This window comes from Peromyscus eremicus, chromosome 4, assembly GCF_949786415.1.
Source record: "Peromyscus eremicus chromosome 4, PerEre_H2_v1, whole genome shotgun sequence".
In the NCBI taxonomy this organism is placed as follows: Eukaryota; Metazoa; Chordata; class Mammalia; order Rodentia; family Cricetidae; genus Peromyscus; species Peromyscus eremicus.
In genome coordinates, this window is record NC_081419.1 from 55,165,271 (window position 1) to 55,185,013 (window position 19,743).

Here is a 19,743-nt window from a genome sequence, read left to right on the forward strand (position 1 = left end):
GTAGACTACATGTGAGTCCTTTAAAATACTCACAGGCTAAAGAAATTACACAATTAAACATCAAATATTAAATTTTAAAAACACGATTTTAAACCTAAAAAGGTACTAGAAAGTACTATAGAAATCTCTTATTCTAAGTATATATGATTAAAAACCAGAAAATATATTGTGCAAAGAAAAAAACAGTTTAATAAAGAATTCTGAAATCTGTAACATAACATGTATGTATGCCACATAAATAGATTTCAACTCAGTTCCTTGTTTTTGAAAGCATGCTATTTGGTCCTTTAAGAATTATTTTCTTAGTATATGTTTTATATTCAGGAAAAATTTGTTGAACAAAATGTCAAAGTCAATAGTGTGTTTACTCTTTACTTACTTGAGACAACGCTTTACTCTGTAACACAGTTGGCCCCCACACTCATGGAAATCCTTCTGCCTCAGCCTTCTATGGGCTGGGATTATAAGCATTAAACATCATGCCCAGCTTTCATTGGTGTTTTTTTGTTTGTTTGTTTGTTTTGTTTTTAAAGAAACACTGTGTTTCTCATATATCCCCAATCCCTGAGTTGAAGTGTCATCTCCTCTCCAATGTTTTCTACACCCCATCGCCACTGGAAGCAATAGTAATTGCTTTAACTACTTAACTGCTTAGACACCTGTCTTCCTCTAAATCCTGAATTCAAGGAAAGACATATATCCACTTCACTTTTGTGTTTTGAGTTCCTAGTAATATCTTGCCTATGGCAGGTGCTTTTAAAATGCCAAGTGAAATCATATAGGGGCTTAAAGCCTTTTGTTCTTATACACTTAAAATTATATTTAAAATAATCTTATAAACATAAAGGACCTGAGATTTTATTTTATAGATCTTTTATGGCCAACTCACTAAGGAAATACATTATACAGTATGAATCATGAGACTTTCACATCATCTAGGACGTACTTCTACCATCTGATCTGCTTACGTACCAGAAGAGTCTGATCTGAGCAGAGCACCTCAATTCCTCAACACTCAAACTGTAATGGACCAAAACTTTAAATGACGTCTACTTCTATGTGGACAAGTGGACTATAACTGTTATTCTTCATTATAAAGCTAAGGATGTATGCTAAATGGGAAAGCTTGTGTTTCCCCTTCACGTCATAAGAGATGCACAGATGAGTTCAATTGTATTTGTAATAGAAAATATTCATTGGATCCACAAAAATGAAGATGAAAATGTTTGAAGGGTAAGGAATGCTTAAAAATGAATCTTTATTTAAGCAAAATCAAAATGAAGCTAAGTCTAGCAAACATTTATTTGTCATCTATCTCTAGGAATACACAGAGGAGAGAAAGAAGCAATTAATTCTATGTTAAGGGCCATATGCTCTGGTGTGGGGAAAGGAAACAGGGAATAAGTCACGTGTATAATAAGGACCATGAAAGAAGTGGAGAAAGGGGTCTGGGACTAGAGAAAGAAGTAGAGAGGTTAAAGAAAGCTTCATGGAGGAGATGGCACCTGAGAGTGATCTACAGATGGCATCTGAGGTAGGGCTGGGCGAACACTCATGATCTAGGCTGAAGAGTCAGAGGTGAGGGTGTTATTAGCCTTGAGATCAGTGTAATAAGAGGCCTGGCAGGGGGAAGCAGGTGAGAGTTTGAGGAAAAATGGGAAATAATGTCCTTATAATTACAATAGTTGCTCCCCAGAAGAACTTAGATTGAATGATCAACATACACACCTGCCACGGTAAGCTTTCCAGATGTTGTATTTTCTCCAGCATAAAATGCATATTCTCCTTCATCATCTTTCATCATATTCAAGACTGTCAGTTTGTATATTTTCCCATGGGCTTCAATTTTATATTTAGAGCTGGGCTTAATTTCCTTGCCCTTAAAATTCCATAAGACATCAATTCCTGAGTGGGACAGCTCAACCTCCAAGACCACATTTTGAGTTTCTGTGCATGTCAGGTCACGGAGACCTCTGATGATTTTAATTTCTAGGAAAAAAAGGAAATATTGGTTGGTCATTTTTAGAGTGAGAATGTAGACTGCTTAAGATAATAACTAGTTACATGGAGCGATCCTTACTCTCTACAGAGAGATTACAGCTGGTTTCGACTCTGCCAACCATCAGTTTATACGGTCCTTCATCAGAAGCATGAGTTCGGTTAATCACAAGTCTCTGTTTGGTGCCTTTGACAATGGATTGTACACGGTCATCAGGCTTGATTTGTTCATCATCAAGGTACCATTTAACAGAAGTTACATCAGGGACTGAGACCTTGCATTCAAGTACAGCCTTGGTACCTTCAATCACATTGACATCTTTTAGGGGTGTTATCACATCAACACCTGCAAAGCAAGACAAACCAAGAATTGTATGAATGTGAGTTTTGTTGAAAATGTCTGCACATTCAAGGTCTTTAGCTCAATGCCAATTTGAACATAAAACTAGATCTGGGTTTATAGCTCAGCATAGAGACCTGCTTTTTATGTGAAGCACAAGGGTTTGATTCCCATCATCACAATTTTTTTTAAAGGAGAAAAATTAACATAAAACCACTCACTATAGACAGAGACATGCCCACTGGTAGAGAGTCCGAGGGAAGGAATAGTGAAGGAGTAATTCCCAGCATCCTCTTTGGTCATGTCTTCAATGAGCAGCATGTGGGATTGTTTGTCTATCACAATGTGAACCCTGTCACTGTGCTGTACTTCTTGGCCATCTCTCATCCAGACGCCTTCCACATTTTCTAGGGAGACTTTGACTTCAAGCTGAACAATGTCACCCTCGCAGACCTTTTGGTCACTAAGTCCTTGGAGAATAGCAATAGGCCGGGCTGTGAAAGACGGGGAGAAAAGAATGTCATGGTTTTATCATTAACCCTACTGATGCGCACTGCAGTGTCAGGGATGGGAGCACTCACGTTTCATCTTCAGTCTACAGGTTGTCTTTTTCCCATCCACAACGAAGCTGTACTCTCCCTGGTCCTCTTTGGTGACATCCTTGACTGTGAGGTTCTGGCGCCCACGGCGGGATGTAATTGAGTATTTGCCATTGGACTTGAGCTCCACATCATTGTGATACCATTTGCCTTCTATGTTTTCTGGGGATATAATACACTCCAACTCTCCAGAGTATGACTCTGGGACTTCTACATCCTGAAGTTCTTTCAGGAACTCAACAACTGCACCTGAAGAATAAGATGAAGGTGAATGAATGTCTTGGGAGAGTTATAGAACTAGAGTATGGATACAGATGCTACCTTATATACCTAATATTTTCTTCCTATACTTGCAAGAATTGTCTTCCGCATCTTCCTGCTAGTGGATGGAGAAATGTTTACTACAAATCATTTTTTAATTTTTTAATTATTTTGAAAGTAGGGAAATATATATTTCAACTAAGACATTTTAAAGTGAGGCAAGAAAATAATACTGCTTTCAAAAAATCCATATTGTTGCCAGGTGGTGGTGGCGCACGCCTTTAATCCCAGCACTCGGGAGGCAGAGGCAGGTGGATCTTTGTGAGTTCGAGGCCAGTCTGGTCTACAGAGCGAGATCCAGGAAAAGGCACAAAGCTACACAGAGAAACCCTGTCTCAAAAAACCAAAAACAAACAAACAAAAAAAATCCATATTGTCAATATTTCTAAGTAACTATAAATTGATGACACTTAATATAAAGTTTGCATCTAATTCACTGAAATTATTTTTATGAAAGGAAAGATGTCTAGCTCACTTTACCACAGAATAAAAATGACTCCCGTAAACAATGTACTCATTATCTCTTTTACCTTCCACAATAAGTTTTGCAGTTGTTTTGATATTTTCATCTTCCACAAGTACACAGCTGTAGTCTTCAGCATCAGATGTGTCAATGGTCAGCACAGACAGGAAGTGAACCTTTCTGTCAGAGTGCATCCTATACTTATCTCCTGCGTGAACTTCGATACCATCTTTATACCATTTTACTTTGACAAATGGTTCTGAAGTTTCACATTCAAATGTTGCCATGGTGTCCTTTTCCTTAGCAACAACATCTTGCAATTCTTGTGTGAAAGTGATCAATTGCTTGGCTACAAAGGGGAAAAGAAAATTAAACTCACACTTTGAATAATGGGAAAAGAAAAACATTTAAATACGTCACGGGTTATTCATGGGCATAGAGAGAGAGCACTATTAAATGGAACATTTTCAGATTACCTTGGACAAGTAAGAATGCATGACTTGAAGTCTCCCCAGCTATGTTGACGGCCTTTACCATGATGCTGGCAGAGTCTTCTGCGGTCACATCCCTTATGACCAGTTCACAAACATTGTCTTCTGGCCAGTACCAGTAGATTCGGTCAGACCGCTCGATTTTTACACCATTTTTGTACCATTCACATTCAGGGTCTGGTTTTCCCACAACTCTGACTCTGAAGTGGGCATCAGATCCTTGGCCAACCGTCTGGCTTTGGATTCGTTCGAAGATTTTGGGTGCCTCCATACTAGGGCTAAGTTCAATCCTCTCCGGTTTGAAAGTTGGAATAGTGACTTTGCCTTCTTCAGCGAGGGCTTTCTTCTCCTCTTCAGTTAACTCTTTGGTCCAGTGCAGCAGCTCATCTTTTGTTTTCTTGAGGAGTTCTTCATAAGATTCATCCTTCTTCCGAGATTTAAGCTCCACGGCTGTGATAGCCTCGTAGTATCCCTCCTCTGTCCTGCGCTTGAATTTACTGCGCAGCTCTTCAGACTCCTCGGACACCTTTTCGTGGGTAATTCTTTCAGCCCTCTTCAGTTTCACCACTTCCTTGGCCTCACTGGTGTCAACGGGTCTGTCTACCTTCTGTACTTCAAACTGGAGTTTTCCTGGTTCGTGAATGTGAAACTCAGGCTTCGGCTCAGGAGCTCGCCTGAGGACGGATCTGAAATCCTCCCTCTGTTGGATTTCAAGTTTTACTTTATGCTCTGTCACGCCTTCAGGATTTTCTGCAGTGATCTTGACTTCACCTGTATCATAGGATTTGCAGTCCACGATATCCAGATAATGAATGCCATCGTAGCGAACTCTGAACCTTTTGCTTTTCCGGATGAGCTGTCCATTGAGGTACCAGTTGACCTTGGGCTGAGGGTAGCCTGTTACTCGGCAGCGGAATCGGGCTGTCTCCCCTTCAAGCACTCTCACCGGCTCTGGGAACAAGACAATGTCTGGCTTTTGCTTTTCTTTTTGGTCTGTTGTTACACCTGTAAGCGCACCTTCGTGAGCCAACCTCTCGAGCTCCTCGATTCTCTGTAAGCCTTTCCTCCCCTCAGGTAACTGAGATTCTTCCACTAGACTCTTCTCGTCTTTTACGATAAGAGTAGCGGATGTGTGATCGGTCCCGTACTTGTTAGTGGCTCTGCACGTGATGACGCCGCTGTCTCTCGAATATGCAGCTCCGTAATCAAGGCTGCAGTATCCGAACTCATTAATCATTCGGAGCCTGTTGGCTGCTTCCAGTGGCTTCCCATCATGGAGCCACTCCACCACCATTGTCGGGTCTCCAATTGGTGTGAGTCTGCATTCGAAGTGGGCAGGTCCAAAGCGCTTCAGCCTGAGGGAAGTGAGTTTCTTCTTGAAGAACGGTTTCTGTTGTTTCTCCTTGTCGTAGAGATCCCCCTCTTCCCACTGCTCTTGACCGTATCGCAAATGGAGAGGCTCCAGTTCCGGGGCAGCAATCTCCTTTGCTCTGTATGTCCCTCGCGGGATAATCAGTTTCCTCTCTGGTTCAGGTTCAGCAAACTCAACTTCGACATTGACTTTGCACCTTGTGGTGTCCCGGCCCGCCTTATTAATAGCAGTGGCTGTATACCAGGCAGAATCTTGGCCGATAGTGGAATCAATCTTAAGGGAGGCTTCTCCTTTGATTCCTTCAATCCTGTTTAAAAACATGAAAACAAAAATCATCAATATAGTGGTAGTCAGAAACACACTTCTGCGTGTTTGACTACTGGATTTGTACAAGGAGTTTGATTTAACTATCCTTTCAAACATACCTGATCCTTGGGTATTTATGAGGCACAATGATGTCACTGTTTTTCAGCCACACAATGTCAGGGTTGGGGTTCCCTGTAGCTCTGACTTTCATTTCAAGCCGGGAACCTTCCTTTATGTTGACATTTTTCAGTTTTTCCACAAAGGCTGGTTTTATCTGGTGTTCCACGGCTGAAAGAAAAAGGTTATGATTGTTTATGACCCAAATGGTGAAATAGTTGGTTTTCATCTTAATAAAACTCTTGTTTTACCTTCCACAGTTAAAGTCACAGATATTGTAGATTTTCCTGCTCTGTTTTGGGCAACCACAGTCCATTCACCAGAGTCACTGGGTGAGGCAGGGACAATAATCAGTGACTGAGTTCCATCTTCTTTAATGACAACTTTATGTGTATAATCATTGACAATTTGCTGTCCTGTTAAAAAAATAAGCAAAAACAAAATAGTTTTTTTTTTTTTCATTGTTGGATATTCACATACGTTTGTTTCTGTGTTCGGTGACTCATTAGTGAAAGTGTACTGTGCTTACCATTGTGAAACCAGAATGTCTCTGGCATGGGTCTCCCTACAACCTTTAAGTCAAATCTGGCAGTCTGTCCTTCTAAACATTTGAAAGAAGCAGGTTTTAACACAAAGACTGGCTTATACAGTCTCTCCAGCTGTGATTCATCTGTTTCCTCCAGCCTACGTCCAGGGGACATCCGCGCAGGTGACATCCGTGCAGGGGACATCCGTGCGGGGGGACATCCGTGCGGGGGACATTGCAGGGGACATGCGTATAGGTGACCTGCTCACTGAACGTGGAGACACAGACCTGGAGAACGAGGGTAACCATTATTTCATGAAGCATACAGAAAGCACAGAAGAAAATCTGTCTTAACTGTTGATGTTATTTTGGAATTTACTTCTGAATGTTTTAGAACTTACCTCAGACCCACTGAACTCCAAAGAAGAACATACTATTATTGTTTCTAAGGTTGTGTTTTGCTTATATGAAACCCTGGTCACTCAACACACCCAGGTACCCAGACTCAAAATCTTAGGCAGCCTACATTACCATCCTCTAAATTAGTCATTATATTTTCTTGGTCCAATTACTAAACTATGTTAATAATTGTTCATTTGTTAATAACCAAGTAAATAAATGTAGGGTAAAAGAAAATGTATTTTTTTTTATCTAAAAGGAAGAAAAACATAGAAATTAGATTTACTAACAAAACAATGCCAAATCCTACATTAATTTTTGTATTCAGACTGGCTTGCATTTATAATGTGACTATCAGGCTGGATGAACTAAATTCACTTTCACAGCTTCTTGCAATCTCAGTGTTCCCATTTCCAAAATAGCAGTAACACCCACTCCATTGTAGGGTTGCTATATAAATCCAGGGTATCATTCATTAAGACCACATGTTAAATAAACAGGCACTATTGTTATCTTAGATATAGAGGAAAATAGTTTGTTATACTGATGAAAATTCTTCGTTCTTCAAAGAGCAATTGCCAGCATCACCAGTGGTTGACTTCTGTACTATTTCAGTCCTTATTTTTCATATGGTAGTAATTTGCAACTGGGATGTTGGGTGTTTTAAAACAAATTGAACACCACTCAATTCCAAGTAGAAGTCTTACCTGATTCTGCTCACTGCTTCCGGTGTGGGCATGTAAGTTGGAGCACTGAATGGAGCAGCTGGCTCCACATACAACTTCCCTGAGCAAATTGCGTTTCCTTTAATGTTGCTGGCAAAGGCGGTATAGATGCCCTCGTCTTCAGGAAGGACAACAGGGATGCGCAGGCTGGCTCTGCCATCCTGTAGGAAGTCCATTTGGTATCTCTCCCCATGTCTGATGCGCTTGCCATCTTTATACCAGGCAATCTGTGGAGAACGTCATGTGTGTGTGAATCATTTAGGATTAAATACACGTGGTATAACTTATTTGTGTCTTTACCACAGTGTGGAGGCACATTTCCACACATATTTTTATTTTACCTTGGGTAATGGATATCCAGACATCTTGCAATGAAAAGTGACACTCATCCCCTCAAGAATTCTATAATTTTTTATTCTTATATCAAATCCTGATTCGATAGCTTCAGATTCAGAAATGTCAACTGCCATCTTTTCTTCGCCATCTTCCTCAAGAAGCTCTTCCAACGTAGTCTTTATTATTCTGTATTCAATTTCTTTGATAAGCCTCTCTTCAAAGGAAGAAATATGGAATTCCTATATAGTAAAAAGATGATAACTTGTTAAAAAGTTACATCCTCACAGATAGAAGTCCTTTAAGGACTTTAACACTGTATTAGTTTCAGTGTTGAAGACTTAATGACATTTTTAACTGTGAGAAGAATCTAGATGGTTTCTACATTTGGTTTAATTTTAATCTACACAGAAGGAGTCTTTGTCAGTAAATGCATGTTATGTAAATTGTAATCCCAGAGTATGGGTTATTTGTGGGTGTTTGTCACAGAGATGGAGAGAGAGTGGTATTATGGACTTGTCCTTTTTTGAATATGCAACCCTTATTTCTAAAGTCATATTTTTTCACATTGTATATTCCCATTTCTCAAATTTCAAGTGCAATATACCATGAAAATCAAAGAAACATGTTAGCATGAATGTGACCTACAAATGGTTGAAGATGAATATATCAAAAAATGGGGAATTGCAGGAGAAAAATGTGATTTATGAACTGGTTTAGTTAGCTGTTATTGTTATACTTACTTGGTCTTCTACAAAAGTTCTGACCATCACAGTATCTTTGGCCATTTTCTTCCTAATTAAGGCCTGTTCCTTTTCATATTCTTTTTCATATTCAGAATATGCAAATCCAGGTGCTATTTCCCCCACTTTGGGTTCTTGAATAAATGTACTCATGTGTGTCTGGTAAAGCATTTCCTGCTGGGACTTCACCAGTGCCTCATAATCAGCTGAGAGACAAGAACACAAGTCAATTTTTGGTGCTCTTATCAAAAAGCATTCATACCACTACTCAATCAGGCAAACTATGTCTAGGATAAATTAACCAAAGCCAGGTTTTCCAAATTTTTATCATCAAAAATGGTTCCGTAAAGATTTATTAGGTTTTATCTCAAAACCAAATGCACATTAACAAGTAAAACTATTGTATACAGAATTTGATAGCAGCAGCCTGTCCTTTGGGATTCCCCCAGAGGTCTTCCTCATTTGCTCTGAGGCTATTAACAATTCGTTTGCCTGCTGGAGTTTTCTGTGCTTTAACTGCTAAATAAGGATAAGAAGGTAACTTCCTTTAAGGGGTCTGGAGCAGATCAAGGGAAACAGAATATGGGATGGTCTTCCACAAATAGGAAAACCCACCAGAGGCTAATGGTGACTCAGAACACATTTTATTTGGCATGAATACTACGAAACTTTTCTTCTTTAAATTGTGAACGTTGATAAATTCTGACTTTCAGCTTTGCTATAAAATACTGGAGGCTCCAGCCCTGGGCATGGTGCATGCTTGCCAGGGAACACTGCAAGGGAGGTGGAGGGCCACTGCTCTCTGGAAGCAAGGGGTGCATCCTCCAATTCACCACTACCATCTGGTGTTGAGGCATGCTGGCTGCCTTGACCTGCAAGGCATCTGGAGGTAGAATCCCTGCATCTTTCAGGGAACATAAAATAGTGTCCTTTACCAAGTAAGAACTATTGTTAGGACTCAGCAGATCAGCACGGTGTAGCTTTCAAGGCTTTGTAGCCTAAAACATTGTCTGTATAGCTGAGGCTGGAAGGCATAGGGACGAATTACGAGAACTGGGAAGCTGCAATATGTCTTTGTACAAGCACACAGCCTCCCTGCTTCATTTCGGTTCATATTGTGCAGGAACAGCTCTGGACTGTCCTTACCTTCCTCGAGTAAGGAGGCAGATGCTGAGGTTTCCCCGTGCTTATTACGGATGACAATAGTGTATTCTCCAGCATCGTCAGCGAACGTCATAGAAATCACCAGTCTGCATTCACCAGTTTGTTTGTTATAACTCACTTTGTATCTTCACGGAAATGAATAAATGAAAACGTCAGTCGTACACAACCCTCCTTAGAGTAAAAGAGCTAAACTTACTTGTAAATGGCTCTATGATACAGAATTCAGTGGCAAGAGACCTGTGTCTAAGTTCTGCCAAAAAGAGATGATGAATTTGTTGAAAACTGAGAAAATGCATGTGATGTATAATGAAGGACCAACAACTTGAAGTTTTTATTTCAAAGATTATTCAGGTGGGCATGGTAGCATGCACTGATAGTCTCAGAATCATGGGAGGCTGAGGTACATAGGTTTGCTTGATCCCAGAAGTTCAGGCCTCTCTGGGCAACACCGGGCAACCCATCACAACAAAACAAAACAGACAACAGAATGCAGTGCCACATAGGGAAGTCCTCGCCTTCAGCGCTTATGCTGGCAAGTGATATGGACACCTAAATAATAGGTATTTTCTCTTTGTTAGTTATTTAAAGGTAAAATGAATAATCCAAACTATAAAGTCTAAATACCTCAGTATTTAGACCTTGGTACACTGCAGATCCAAATTCATAAGAAATAAGATCTATGTGTTTACATCATCCTTTCATTCAATTGCAAAAACTTATTAATACAGGCTTTCATGCATAACTAGCTTTCTCCATTATATAACCTCTATTTTTATTGTGTAGCAACTTAATTATAGTATGTATTTATTGAAAGTTCCCTCAAATATTTTCTGGAATTGGGTGTGTACGATAGTTTATTTTATAATACTATCAGTTAATTAAGCCGGAATTGTAAAATATGTCTTCCATCTCCTCTTCTTGCAAAGCTTTATTTCTCAAGAAAACTCTATATGAAAGCCTGGGAATACAGTTACATGGTAGAGTGCTTGTCTAGAAGTCTTATGTCAATCCCTTATACCAAAAACCAAACCAAACCAAAACAACCCTCCGAACTGTGTGAGAATATAAAAACACCTCAGAATAACCAATAACATTTCATTATGAGTGGATCTGCATTCAGGGGTTGATGGGGAAGGCAAGTTCTACTTCTCTTTAGGGTATCTTTAGAATACCCATATAGCTATATATCTATATATAACCCCATAGAGAATTCTATTATCAGCCATTGGAGTACCTGTATCCAGTGGTGAGAGGGACACCAGCTTTTTTCCAGTAGACGTGGGGCTTTGGGTTGCCACCGATCTGGCATTCAAACACAATGCTCCCACCTTCCACCAGTTTCTGGACCACTGGCTTAGTAATGAAGAAAGGTGCGGCAGGTTCTCCAGGCCCTGCCTGCTCCTCTGTGATGCTGGTGTCAGTCATTACGACATCTCGTGACTCCGCGAAGCTGGGAAGAGAAGGCCAGGCCTGTGAGCTGCTAGGTAGCCATGGACCAATAACTACAGGAAAGAAGTGTCAACACCATGCAAAATCAGCGGCTAAGCTGGCGAAAGAAGGGTTTACCGTCTCTCTTCTGCGGCAAATTTCTCAGTCAGAGTTGTTTCCTTGTCAAACTCTTCCGACACTAGAAGGCAAAAGGTGACATTGGCGTGAGTCTCTAGTCTGCTCCACTAGTGACCACAGTGTCGAGAGTTGGTGGACCCTGGGATCTACTTTGTAACTCCCACAAGGGAAAGGACGTGGATGTGTGCAGAAACCGCTACTGAAGGGTGTGGCTGCTGAAGGAGGTGCCACGGACGGACGGACAGATGTTAGGGTCAAGAAGGGGAGCCACTGACCTTGTACAGCAAGGTAGCAGGAAGTGCTGACAGTGCCGGCCTCATTCACAGCACTGCAGGTGAACCGTCCACTGTCCTCCGCAAAGGCTTCGCGGATCATGAGACGGGCAATTCCACTCTGGAAGGTTATCTGGAAGTCAATGGAACTTTCGATTTGGTAGTCTTCTCTGTACCATGTCACTTTGGGAGATGGGTATCCAGAGATGTGGCACTCCAAGGTGACAGATTCGCCTTCTATGACAGTCACATTTTTTAAGCCCTGAAAAAAGAAGGAAAAGGAAATACTACTGTGCACGTATCCATTAATCACCTCTATAGATAAGATCAGATACGTGGTTGGAACTTGAACATTTTAATTGGCATAAAATGCCCTAAGATGAGGACTCCAGAATAATTAGCACAGACTTGGAATATTCCCAATTAGAAATCAGTGCCAGGCATGTCCTGATCTCTGAAGTGGAATTACATGAATGCCATATAACCAGGAAGCTCCTGTTATTCTCACATTTAAATTCTAGAGAAGCAGTAAGGCCCAGCAGCAAACACCATCAGTCAATGAAGCTTTTCCATGGGACCCCTAGCTGGAGCTGATCTGCTGATCCATCAGGGTGCTGAGAACCTTCTGTGTTTCATTAACTGTCTGTTTTTGTATATTTCCACTGGTGGCAAGGAAAGCCTCCCAAGGGGCCCAGTTGCTCTTTATAGCCCCACAATTCCTGAAGTAATGCTGTACAGATATCAGGATCATTAAAAACAGTAAGAATGATGGTTGCTGACTGGAAATGCCCTTTCCTGGCCAAACAGGGTACACCGTGAAAGCCAGAGTTTATAAGCCAACGATGGCACTTTCCTGAAAGTATGAGAACTCGGTCTTTGCTAGCACACGTTGAAGGGGTTTGAGCACCGGTAAACAGGGGCCAACATGTCGATGTGTTTACTCACCGAGACTAAGGTAGGTGGAGTGACAGGGACTTCAGCGGGTGCTGGCACTCGAGCTGCTTCTGTTACCTACAGTTTTGAGAAAAGAGGTTACAAAATAGCCATGGAGTTAAGGACAATCTTGTGAACCATCAGCACGTACCAAGTAATAAAAGTATTTCTGCAAAAACCTTCTGCTGTGGGATGGTCTGCATGTCAAATTGCTCTGATTGGTCAATAAATAAAACACTGATTGGCCAGTGGCCAGGCAGGAAGTAGGCAGGACAAGGAGAGGAGAATTCTGGGAAGTGGAAGGCTGAGTGAAGGAAACACTGCCAGCTTCCACCATGACAAGTAGCATGTGAAGATGCCGGTAAGCCACGAGCCACGTGGCAAGGTATAGATTTATAGAAATGGATTAATTTAAGATGTAAGAACTAGATAGCTAGAAGCCTGAGCCATTAGGCCAAACAGTTTAAATAATACAAGCGTCTGTGTGTTTATTTTATAAGTGGGCTGTCGGACTGCCGGGGTTTGGTGGGACCTGGAGAGAAAACTCTCCAGCTACACCCTTCCATAGCATGCTTGATGAAATGAGGCATGGGAAGAAGAGCACCCTCCCGGTCAGCCAGTGACCCACCTTGGCTTCACGCCCATGCAGTACTTCGAAGTGCTCCTCACGAAGAGTGCTGCCACTGATGCTCACCCCAACTTCCTTCTTCACCTCAATGCCAGCTTGACTCTTGTAAGTATCTGGCGCCGGCACATCAGCGAAGGGAAACTGTGGGGAAGGGGTCAGCTCGGCCCTTACTCTCGTCTCTCCGGGCTTCACAGTGGGTGCCTTTACCGATTTGGTGATCTTCTGAGTAGAAGATGTGGCAGACAGCTCCTTTTGTAGTGTGGCGATAGCACTACCAGCTATCGATGCCTGGATGGAAGAGCAATGAGATGGCGTTACTGAGCTGTCCTGCAAGTCATTCAGAAATGCTCAGCACTGGTGTCTGAGTATTGAGCCTCTCTCTGTCTGCCCCCGAATGCTGGCATTACAGGCACATGCACCATGGCTGGCTTTGGTCTCTTTGACCAAAATACTTTCTATGTGACCAAATACTTCCATTATTTCTCTTACAGTTAATGGAAAGGCAGAGATCAACCAATTTCTGTTTATCTAGAAAGCTTTAAAATTGCCCCTTGAGAGAGTTGCGTGAGGTGCCCCTTATTTTATGGATCCTCGAGAGCTCAGTCAGGAATTTTCTTCACTCAGGTCTGATGAATGCTACACTTGCAACCTTCATTATAACAGTAAATTAAAAATAAAATTTTAAATACTGATAAATTTTAGAAGTCCTTTGCGGTCATACATTTGGATGTCAGTCACAAGTGTGCATGAAAGGTATAAACAGACATTCAGAGAAGTATTCTGATGGGTTCCTTAGTTGTTTCTGTTCTGGGGTATGTGTGTGGTTATTTGGTTTCAGTAGTAACTTGAGATTATCCCCAGACACAGGCATTACGCATTGCTTATGATTCTTTGAGGACAGAGAAGGCAAGTCCTTACTATAAAGACTCTAGGAATTAATATTGAGGATTGTTCTATGTTTCCCCACATGGTTATAAGGAACAGAAGTAGGACTCTAGTCCAGAGCTGTGTCATTCCACAATCCAATTTAACTGTCATGTGACAATAATGAATGCTGCATTGGAGCATTATTGGGGAACTATAATTTTTAATTGATCAATTCTAAGAATATTTGGGGATTGCACATTTAGATGGATGCAGCCACAAGTCTATGTGACAGGTGAAAACAGACATTCTCCACTTTGCTATATGGATCATGTGCATATTTGACTTGTCGTTGTCTTCTCTTATTAAAATACATGCAGTTAAGTTACTTGAAGTGTCTCACAGCTTATGAGACATTATACTATATAAACTACTACCATTTACAAAGTGATTAGAAATATGTTAATCAAGCTGGGCAGTAGCGGCTAACGCCTTTAATATCAATACTCGAGAGGCAAAGACAGGTGAATCTCTGAGTTTGAGGCCAGCCTGGTCTATAGAGTAAGTTCCAAGACAGCCAGGGCTACACAAAGAAACCTTGTTTTGAAACACACACACACACACACACACGCACTAGTCAAAGCAACTGAGTTTGAGCCATCTTTGAAGGAAGAGACAGAGAAGCCTGAGCCTGTGAGGATTTTGTCTCTTTGGGGTTGGAAGCTAACAACTTTTCATTGACTTCATCCTAGGAGACCTTGTTCAGAAGACAAGGCTCCAGCATCTGAATCCACCATGAACACTGGTACCCCATCAAAATGGAACCCAATCGGCTACACAAAAAATGCCCTACATCACGAGCAAGGAACTATTCTTTTTTAGCTAACCATTTCTTTATTATGCCCCACATCTTACCTCATATCCATGTTCTGTCTTAGGTACAGTAATTTTTGAAACAGTAAAGTGAGGGCTTGCTGTGCGGGGGCGTTTATCCACATGGACTAATCTTTCAGTTGATATATCTGTCGTTTTCTTGACCTGCATTAAATGAAACTCAGTGACATCACTGTTCACCAGGTGCCCACAGCATGTGTGCCTGCTTTCCCACACACACTGAAATGCAGCCTCAGACTTACCTGTGATGATATGTGCATTCCCATTTGGTCAGTAGTTTTGGTATGAGTCTCAGAGGGAGCCTGAATCACAACAGGCTTGACTGCTTTAGGGACAACGTGGGGTTCTGAGGCTGGGCGCTGGGGCTGCTCAGGCACCTTTGTGGTGGAAATGTGTTCCTTGTAGCCATACTCTAACGTGGTCTGCTGGGTGTATGAGTCCTCTACATGCGCGGGCTCCCTGGGTTCTCGCACACGAGCCTGGTCCACAGCAGCTACAACGGTAGCCACAGCTTCTGCCTTTTTCCCAACGCCCACCTGGAGACAAGGGTTCCCAAGTTAATAGACAGTAATGTCAAAGTCACACGTGGACATCTCCTTCCAGGGATAGCCTCCTGGGACTGCTCCTCTAGTTACTCAGAACAGACAAAGGTGAAAGGTGTGATAAGTAGAGAGTACTCATGTTATATAGAGAGGTTAATTGCTCAGAAATGTAATGTGGCTCTTCTAAGAATTTATATTTAACTAATTATTATATTGCAAAGACTCCTATTGCTATACTATCCCTGTCTGCTATATACTAGACAATAGACTACACAGACACAAGACAGAACGACACAATATGTATAAAAAGTCCGAAGGACATTTTGAGTATTTCAAACGATTTACCTAGGCTAGACAGACAATCAATTAGCAACTAGGAAATCAGGACTTTGGAGCAGGTTGTCTTCATTGATTATTTTTATTATTTTGTCAATCATTTAGTCTGATGTTGACACAGCAACAGCAAAGATAAAAGTATACTCAAATACTGTCATCATTGCATCCAGAAAAATCACTTGCTGTGGAGTGACATGTTTGCATGCAAATGGGAGATAAAATGAAAGCTCCTGATCAGAGAATGAACACTGGATTTACTCATGACTCACTGGGGATATGCTTTATTCAATCTATTAGAAAAATAGCTCTCTTAAAGCACACGAAGGAAAACATTGTGATTGAAATGAAAGCGTTATCATGTTTGGATTCAGGAGAACAACCTTTCACACTGAAGTTCAATTTGCTTTCATCTTTGCTGGGAGTTAAAGCAAAGAGAGAGGCAAACATTATTTTCTCCTTCCTATGAATCTGATTAACATGAACGAGAACACAATTTGCAAAGGTGTCCTCATAAAGCAAGGCATGCATACTTTAGTTCTGGGAAGCACCAGGAACATTCCAAATGGTCACGTGGCTGTGACTGTCCAGTGCACTTTGGAAGTAAGGCTGTACCCTTCTATTAATCTTCCGTCTTTGCTTCTGCTATGACTATGGTTTAATGTACATCTGAAATGTGCTTCAAGTATAGAACCTAGATACCTTTAAAAAGTAGCCCCCAGACCATAATCAAGGCATAAACAAGGACTATTAAAAGATGGGATTGAGCCTTTTATGATCATGGTCCTTAATGAGAATTTCCCCTCAGAAGAATAAAACTCTAATCGGTTTGAAAAGCTGCCAAAACCATCTTCCCGTTAGATGGCATTTTGGAAGGAGCCACAATAGATGCATGGAGCTCAAATCAGATATTAGTTTCATTATTAGTTTTTGTTTTTTATAAAAACACATGGGCGACTAGTTGACTCTATAGATGTTTCTATATGTTTATGTTTAACAGAGAGCACTCATACAAACATATCACTCTGTCTGTGGATATTGAGTTTTCAGTGTATCTCATTGGCATCATTTGAGCAGCCTGTGATATGAGGTAATCTGAGGAAGTTTTAGTTTTATTCTAATGATAAGAAAACTGACTGAAGGTTTCAGTTGACCCAAAATCACACAACTGAGATAACAAATATTGCCTCTAATTTTTAAAGCTTGTTCCAAAGTCTTATTTATGGTAGTATACTTCAACTTGTGGAAGAATGTATCTTTTCCTTGGATTAATATATATCAAAATTTATATACATATGCTGTTTGGTGGACAATTGCAAATGAATACTGAATACTGGTAGCTGTTCTTATTCCTTAGTAGACTTAAATATCTTTTTTATTCTTGGAACCCAGATAAGTATGAACACAAATTGGATTAGGAGACCCCAATTTACACCAGTTAAATGCTGAGAATTAATTTAAGAAAAGTGTTATGTAACATGGTCTTTTATAACTAGAAATGCTAACTATGCCTCCGGAGGACTCAGACCGAATCTAATAATCTCTCACGTTTTGTTGACAAGTAAAGCAATTAAATGGACCACTGGGAGCACACAGGCTCATGATAGATGAGAAGTTATACAAGCTAATGATGGGATGAAACAAAGCCTTTCCCCTCCCCAGCACTAGTTTTCATCTCTTCTTGCAAATATATTTGTTCTTGCTTAACGGCCAGTCCTTCTGTAGTCCTTGGCAGTATGGCTGGCTCAGTAGGCCTTATGGTGTCCACTAACAACCTAGATAGGGACATTTTCTCAGCCTCCATTCTTAGCTAATATTCAACAACAGAACCAAGACAGACACATTTATGTGAACAGGGACAGAAATTAAAATTAACCATAATTCTTGAACTATGGCTTAGGTAAAATTTGTTGTATATGAGACTTCTAGAAGGCAGATGTGCCATTAAATATTAGACTTAGATAAAAGTTTGAATGTTATCTTCTTGGAAAAAATTAATTGAAGATCTTGTGATAGAAATCAACACTATAGTTTTCTGTTTCCTTCCTCTGATATTTATAAGAAGAAAAAAGTTGAAGTCTCACATGAAGAAAATTACTGGTAATTGAACTAAAACCTTAGATTGTAGCATAATGCACTAGATTCATGACTCCTCGAAACACACACACATACACACACACACACATACACACATACACACACACATATACTCACACACACGCGCGCGCACACACACACACACACACACACACACACACACTTCTCTGTGAGACTCATCATTACCAGTATGCGACAATTTTTTTTAATGTTCATTGAGTCTCTTAAAATTAGCCCACATGCAATTTCAGTCATTAACTTTTGGAGGATTTCTAGTTGTTAATAATAAAAAGTTGAAAACAATGATAAGAACAAACTGGAAAAGAAATATGTTGCAATGTTCATAAAAATAAATAACTTTACTTTTTAGTTTCAAATTGTTTAATTATCTAAAAATAAATCTGGTTAATAGTATCTCTGACACAAGAAAGTTGGTGTTTGGTATTAATGTGTTATAATGGGGGTTTCACATGAGGTTTGGGATTAATAGATTATTGTGGATCCCACACTGGGATAACACAGTCACCTTTCCATGGGTAACTTGGACGTGTTCTTGTCTACTTGCCATGGCTTCTCTAGATCTCAGAACTGTGTCTTGTTCTCTGACTTTAGCAGTGGCAACTGCTGTCGTAGACAAGGCAGTTTTTTCAGCTTCCTTTTTCATCTGATCATTATGGTAAAAGCAAAGTTTAAGTTGTACGGGCTTCAGACACACAGGGCATGATCCCCCTCCCCCAACACACACACACACACACACACATATACTCCATTCCCCGGCTAGTGGGATGCAAAGGTAAAATCATTCAGAGTTAAATCCTCACTTAGCAATGCTTGCATAGAATGACTGGGAATCACAGAACTTAGCAGTGTTATCTGCAGAATAATCTCTAGATGCTTCCATATATTGCTTTTAAAAATTAAACTAAAATGCTAATGCTCATGCTAATGACAGTGATTAACAAGATGAATTACAAATGTTACAGGTGGGTGAATGTCAAGTGTGAAGGGGAAGTTAATGGTACTCAGTCACATATTTACTAATTTTAGTTATGAATTTAAAAAGAAAAACAGATTAATAATTCCTACTATGTAACAGTTAATAGTTTACTAAAGATTAGCTTAAAGATGAACTTTTGCACATCCCAAGTATCTGCATTCACCTTTTCCTGAGTTATTTGGACTTGATCTCTTTTGGTAGTGATGGCTTCTCTAGTTCTTGATACTACATCTTGCTCTTTAATCTTGGGCGTGGCAACTATGACTTTGGGTACCACTGTTTTCCTAGTTTCCTTTATCATCTGGTTATATGATTTCAGGAGAAAGGTAAGAAAATGTCAGTAAACTTCATGAGCCGCTAATAAAAACAAACTAACTGGGAAAAAAGGCGGAGTTTTTCCAGTTATTCACAGATACTTCAATAAACATCACTGGATTGTCTTGATCACCCATAGTATTTCACTGGCAAAAATGCCAAAATGGCATGACTAAAAGGAAAAACGGGATTAGGAAGAAAAGACTAAGATATGATCCTTCTCTTTATCACATTGTTTATATCATCTATCCAGAGTTCCAGTAGAGACTCAACACGTGCATGCTTGTGCCTTGAATACTGGAGTCTACATCCATAGGAAGACACGGAGATGAACTATAATCTATTAGTAGCAATCTAAAGAGAAGCTGAGTTAGGAACAAGAGTGACAGTGAAAGCCAGATGTGC

At 40.4% G+C, this 19,743-nt stretch overlaps 1 protein-coding gene across 1 annotated transcript in view; it reads right to left on the reverse strand.

The window, feature by feature from the left end:
* The window catches only part of Ttn (titin), a 272,282-nt gene that overhangs the window by 238,495 nt on the left and 14,044 nt on the right, over positions 1-19,743 (reverse strand). Inside the window, 23 exon segments of the mRNA XM_059260758.1 lie at positions 1,729-1,989; positions 2,081-2,344; positions 2,560-2,832; positions 2,920-3,186; positions 3,789-4,070; positions 4,198-5,891; positions 6,010-6,178; positions 6,259-6,423; positions 6,537-6,747; positions 6,749-6,821; positions 7,640-7,884; positions 7,999-8,232; positions 8,734-8,939; positions 9,880-10,022; positions 11,132-11,347; positions 11,464-11,524; positions 11,739-11,997; positions 12,681-12,746; positions 13,297-13,584; positions 15,076-15,198; positions 15,297-15,590; positions 18,553-18,690; positions 19,187-19,324. Of these exon segments, the coding sequence (XP_059116741.1) occupies positions 1,729-1,989; positions 2,081-2,344; positions 2,560-2,832; positions 2,920-3,186; positions 3,789-4,070; positions 4,198-5,891; positions 6,010-6,178; positions 6,259-6,423; positions 6,537-6,747; positions 6,749-6,821; positions 7,640-7,884; positions 7,999-8,232; positions 8,734-8,939; positions 9,880-10,022; positions 11,132-11,347; positions 11,464-11,524; positions 11,739-11,997; positions 12,681-12,746; positions 13,297-13,584; positions 15,076-15,198; positions 15,297-15,590; positions 18,553-18,690; positions 19,187-19,324 (6,070 nt within the window).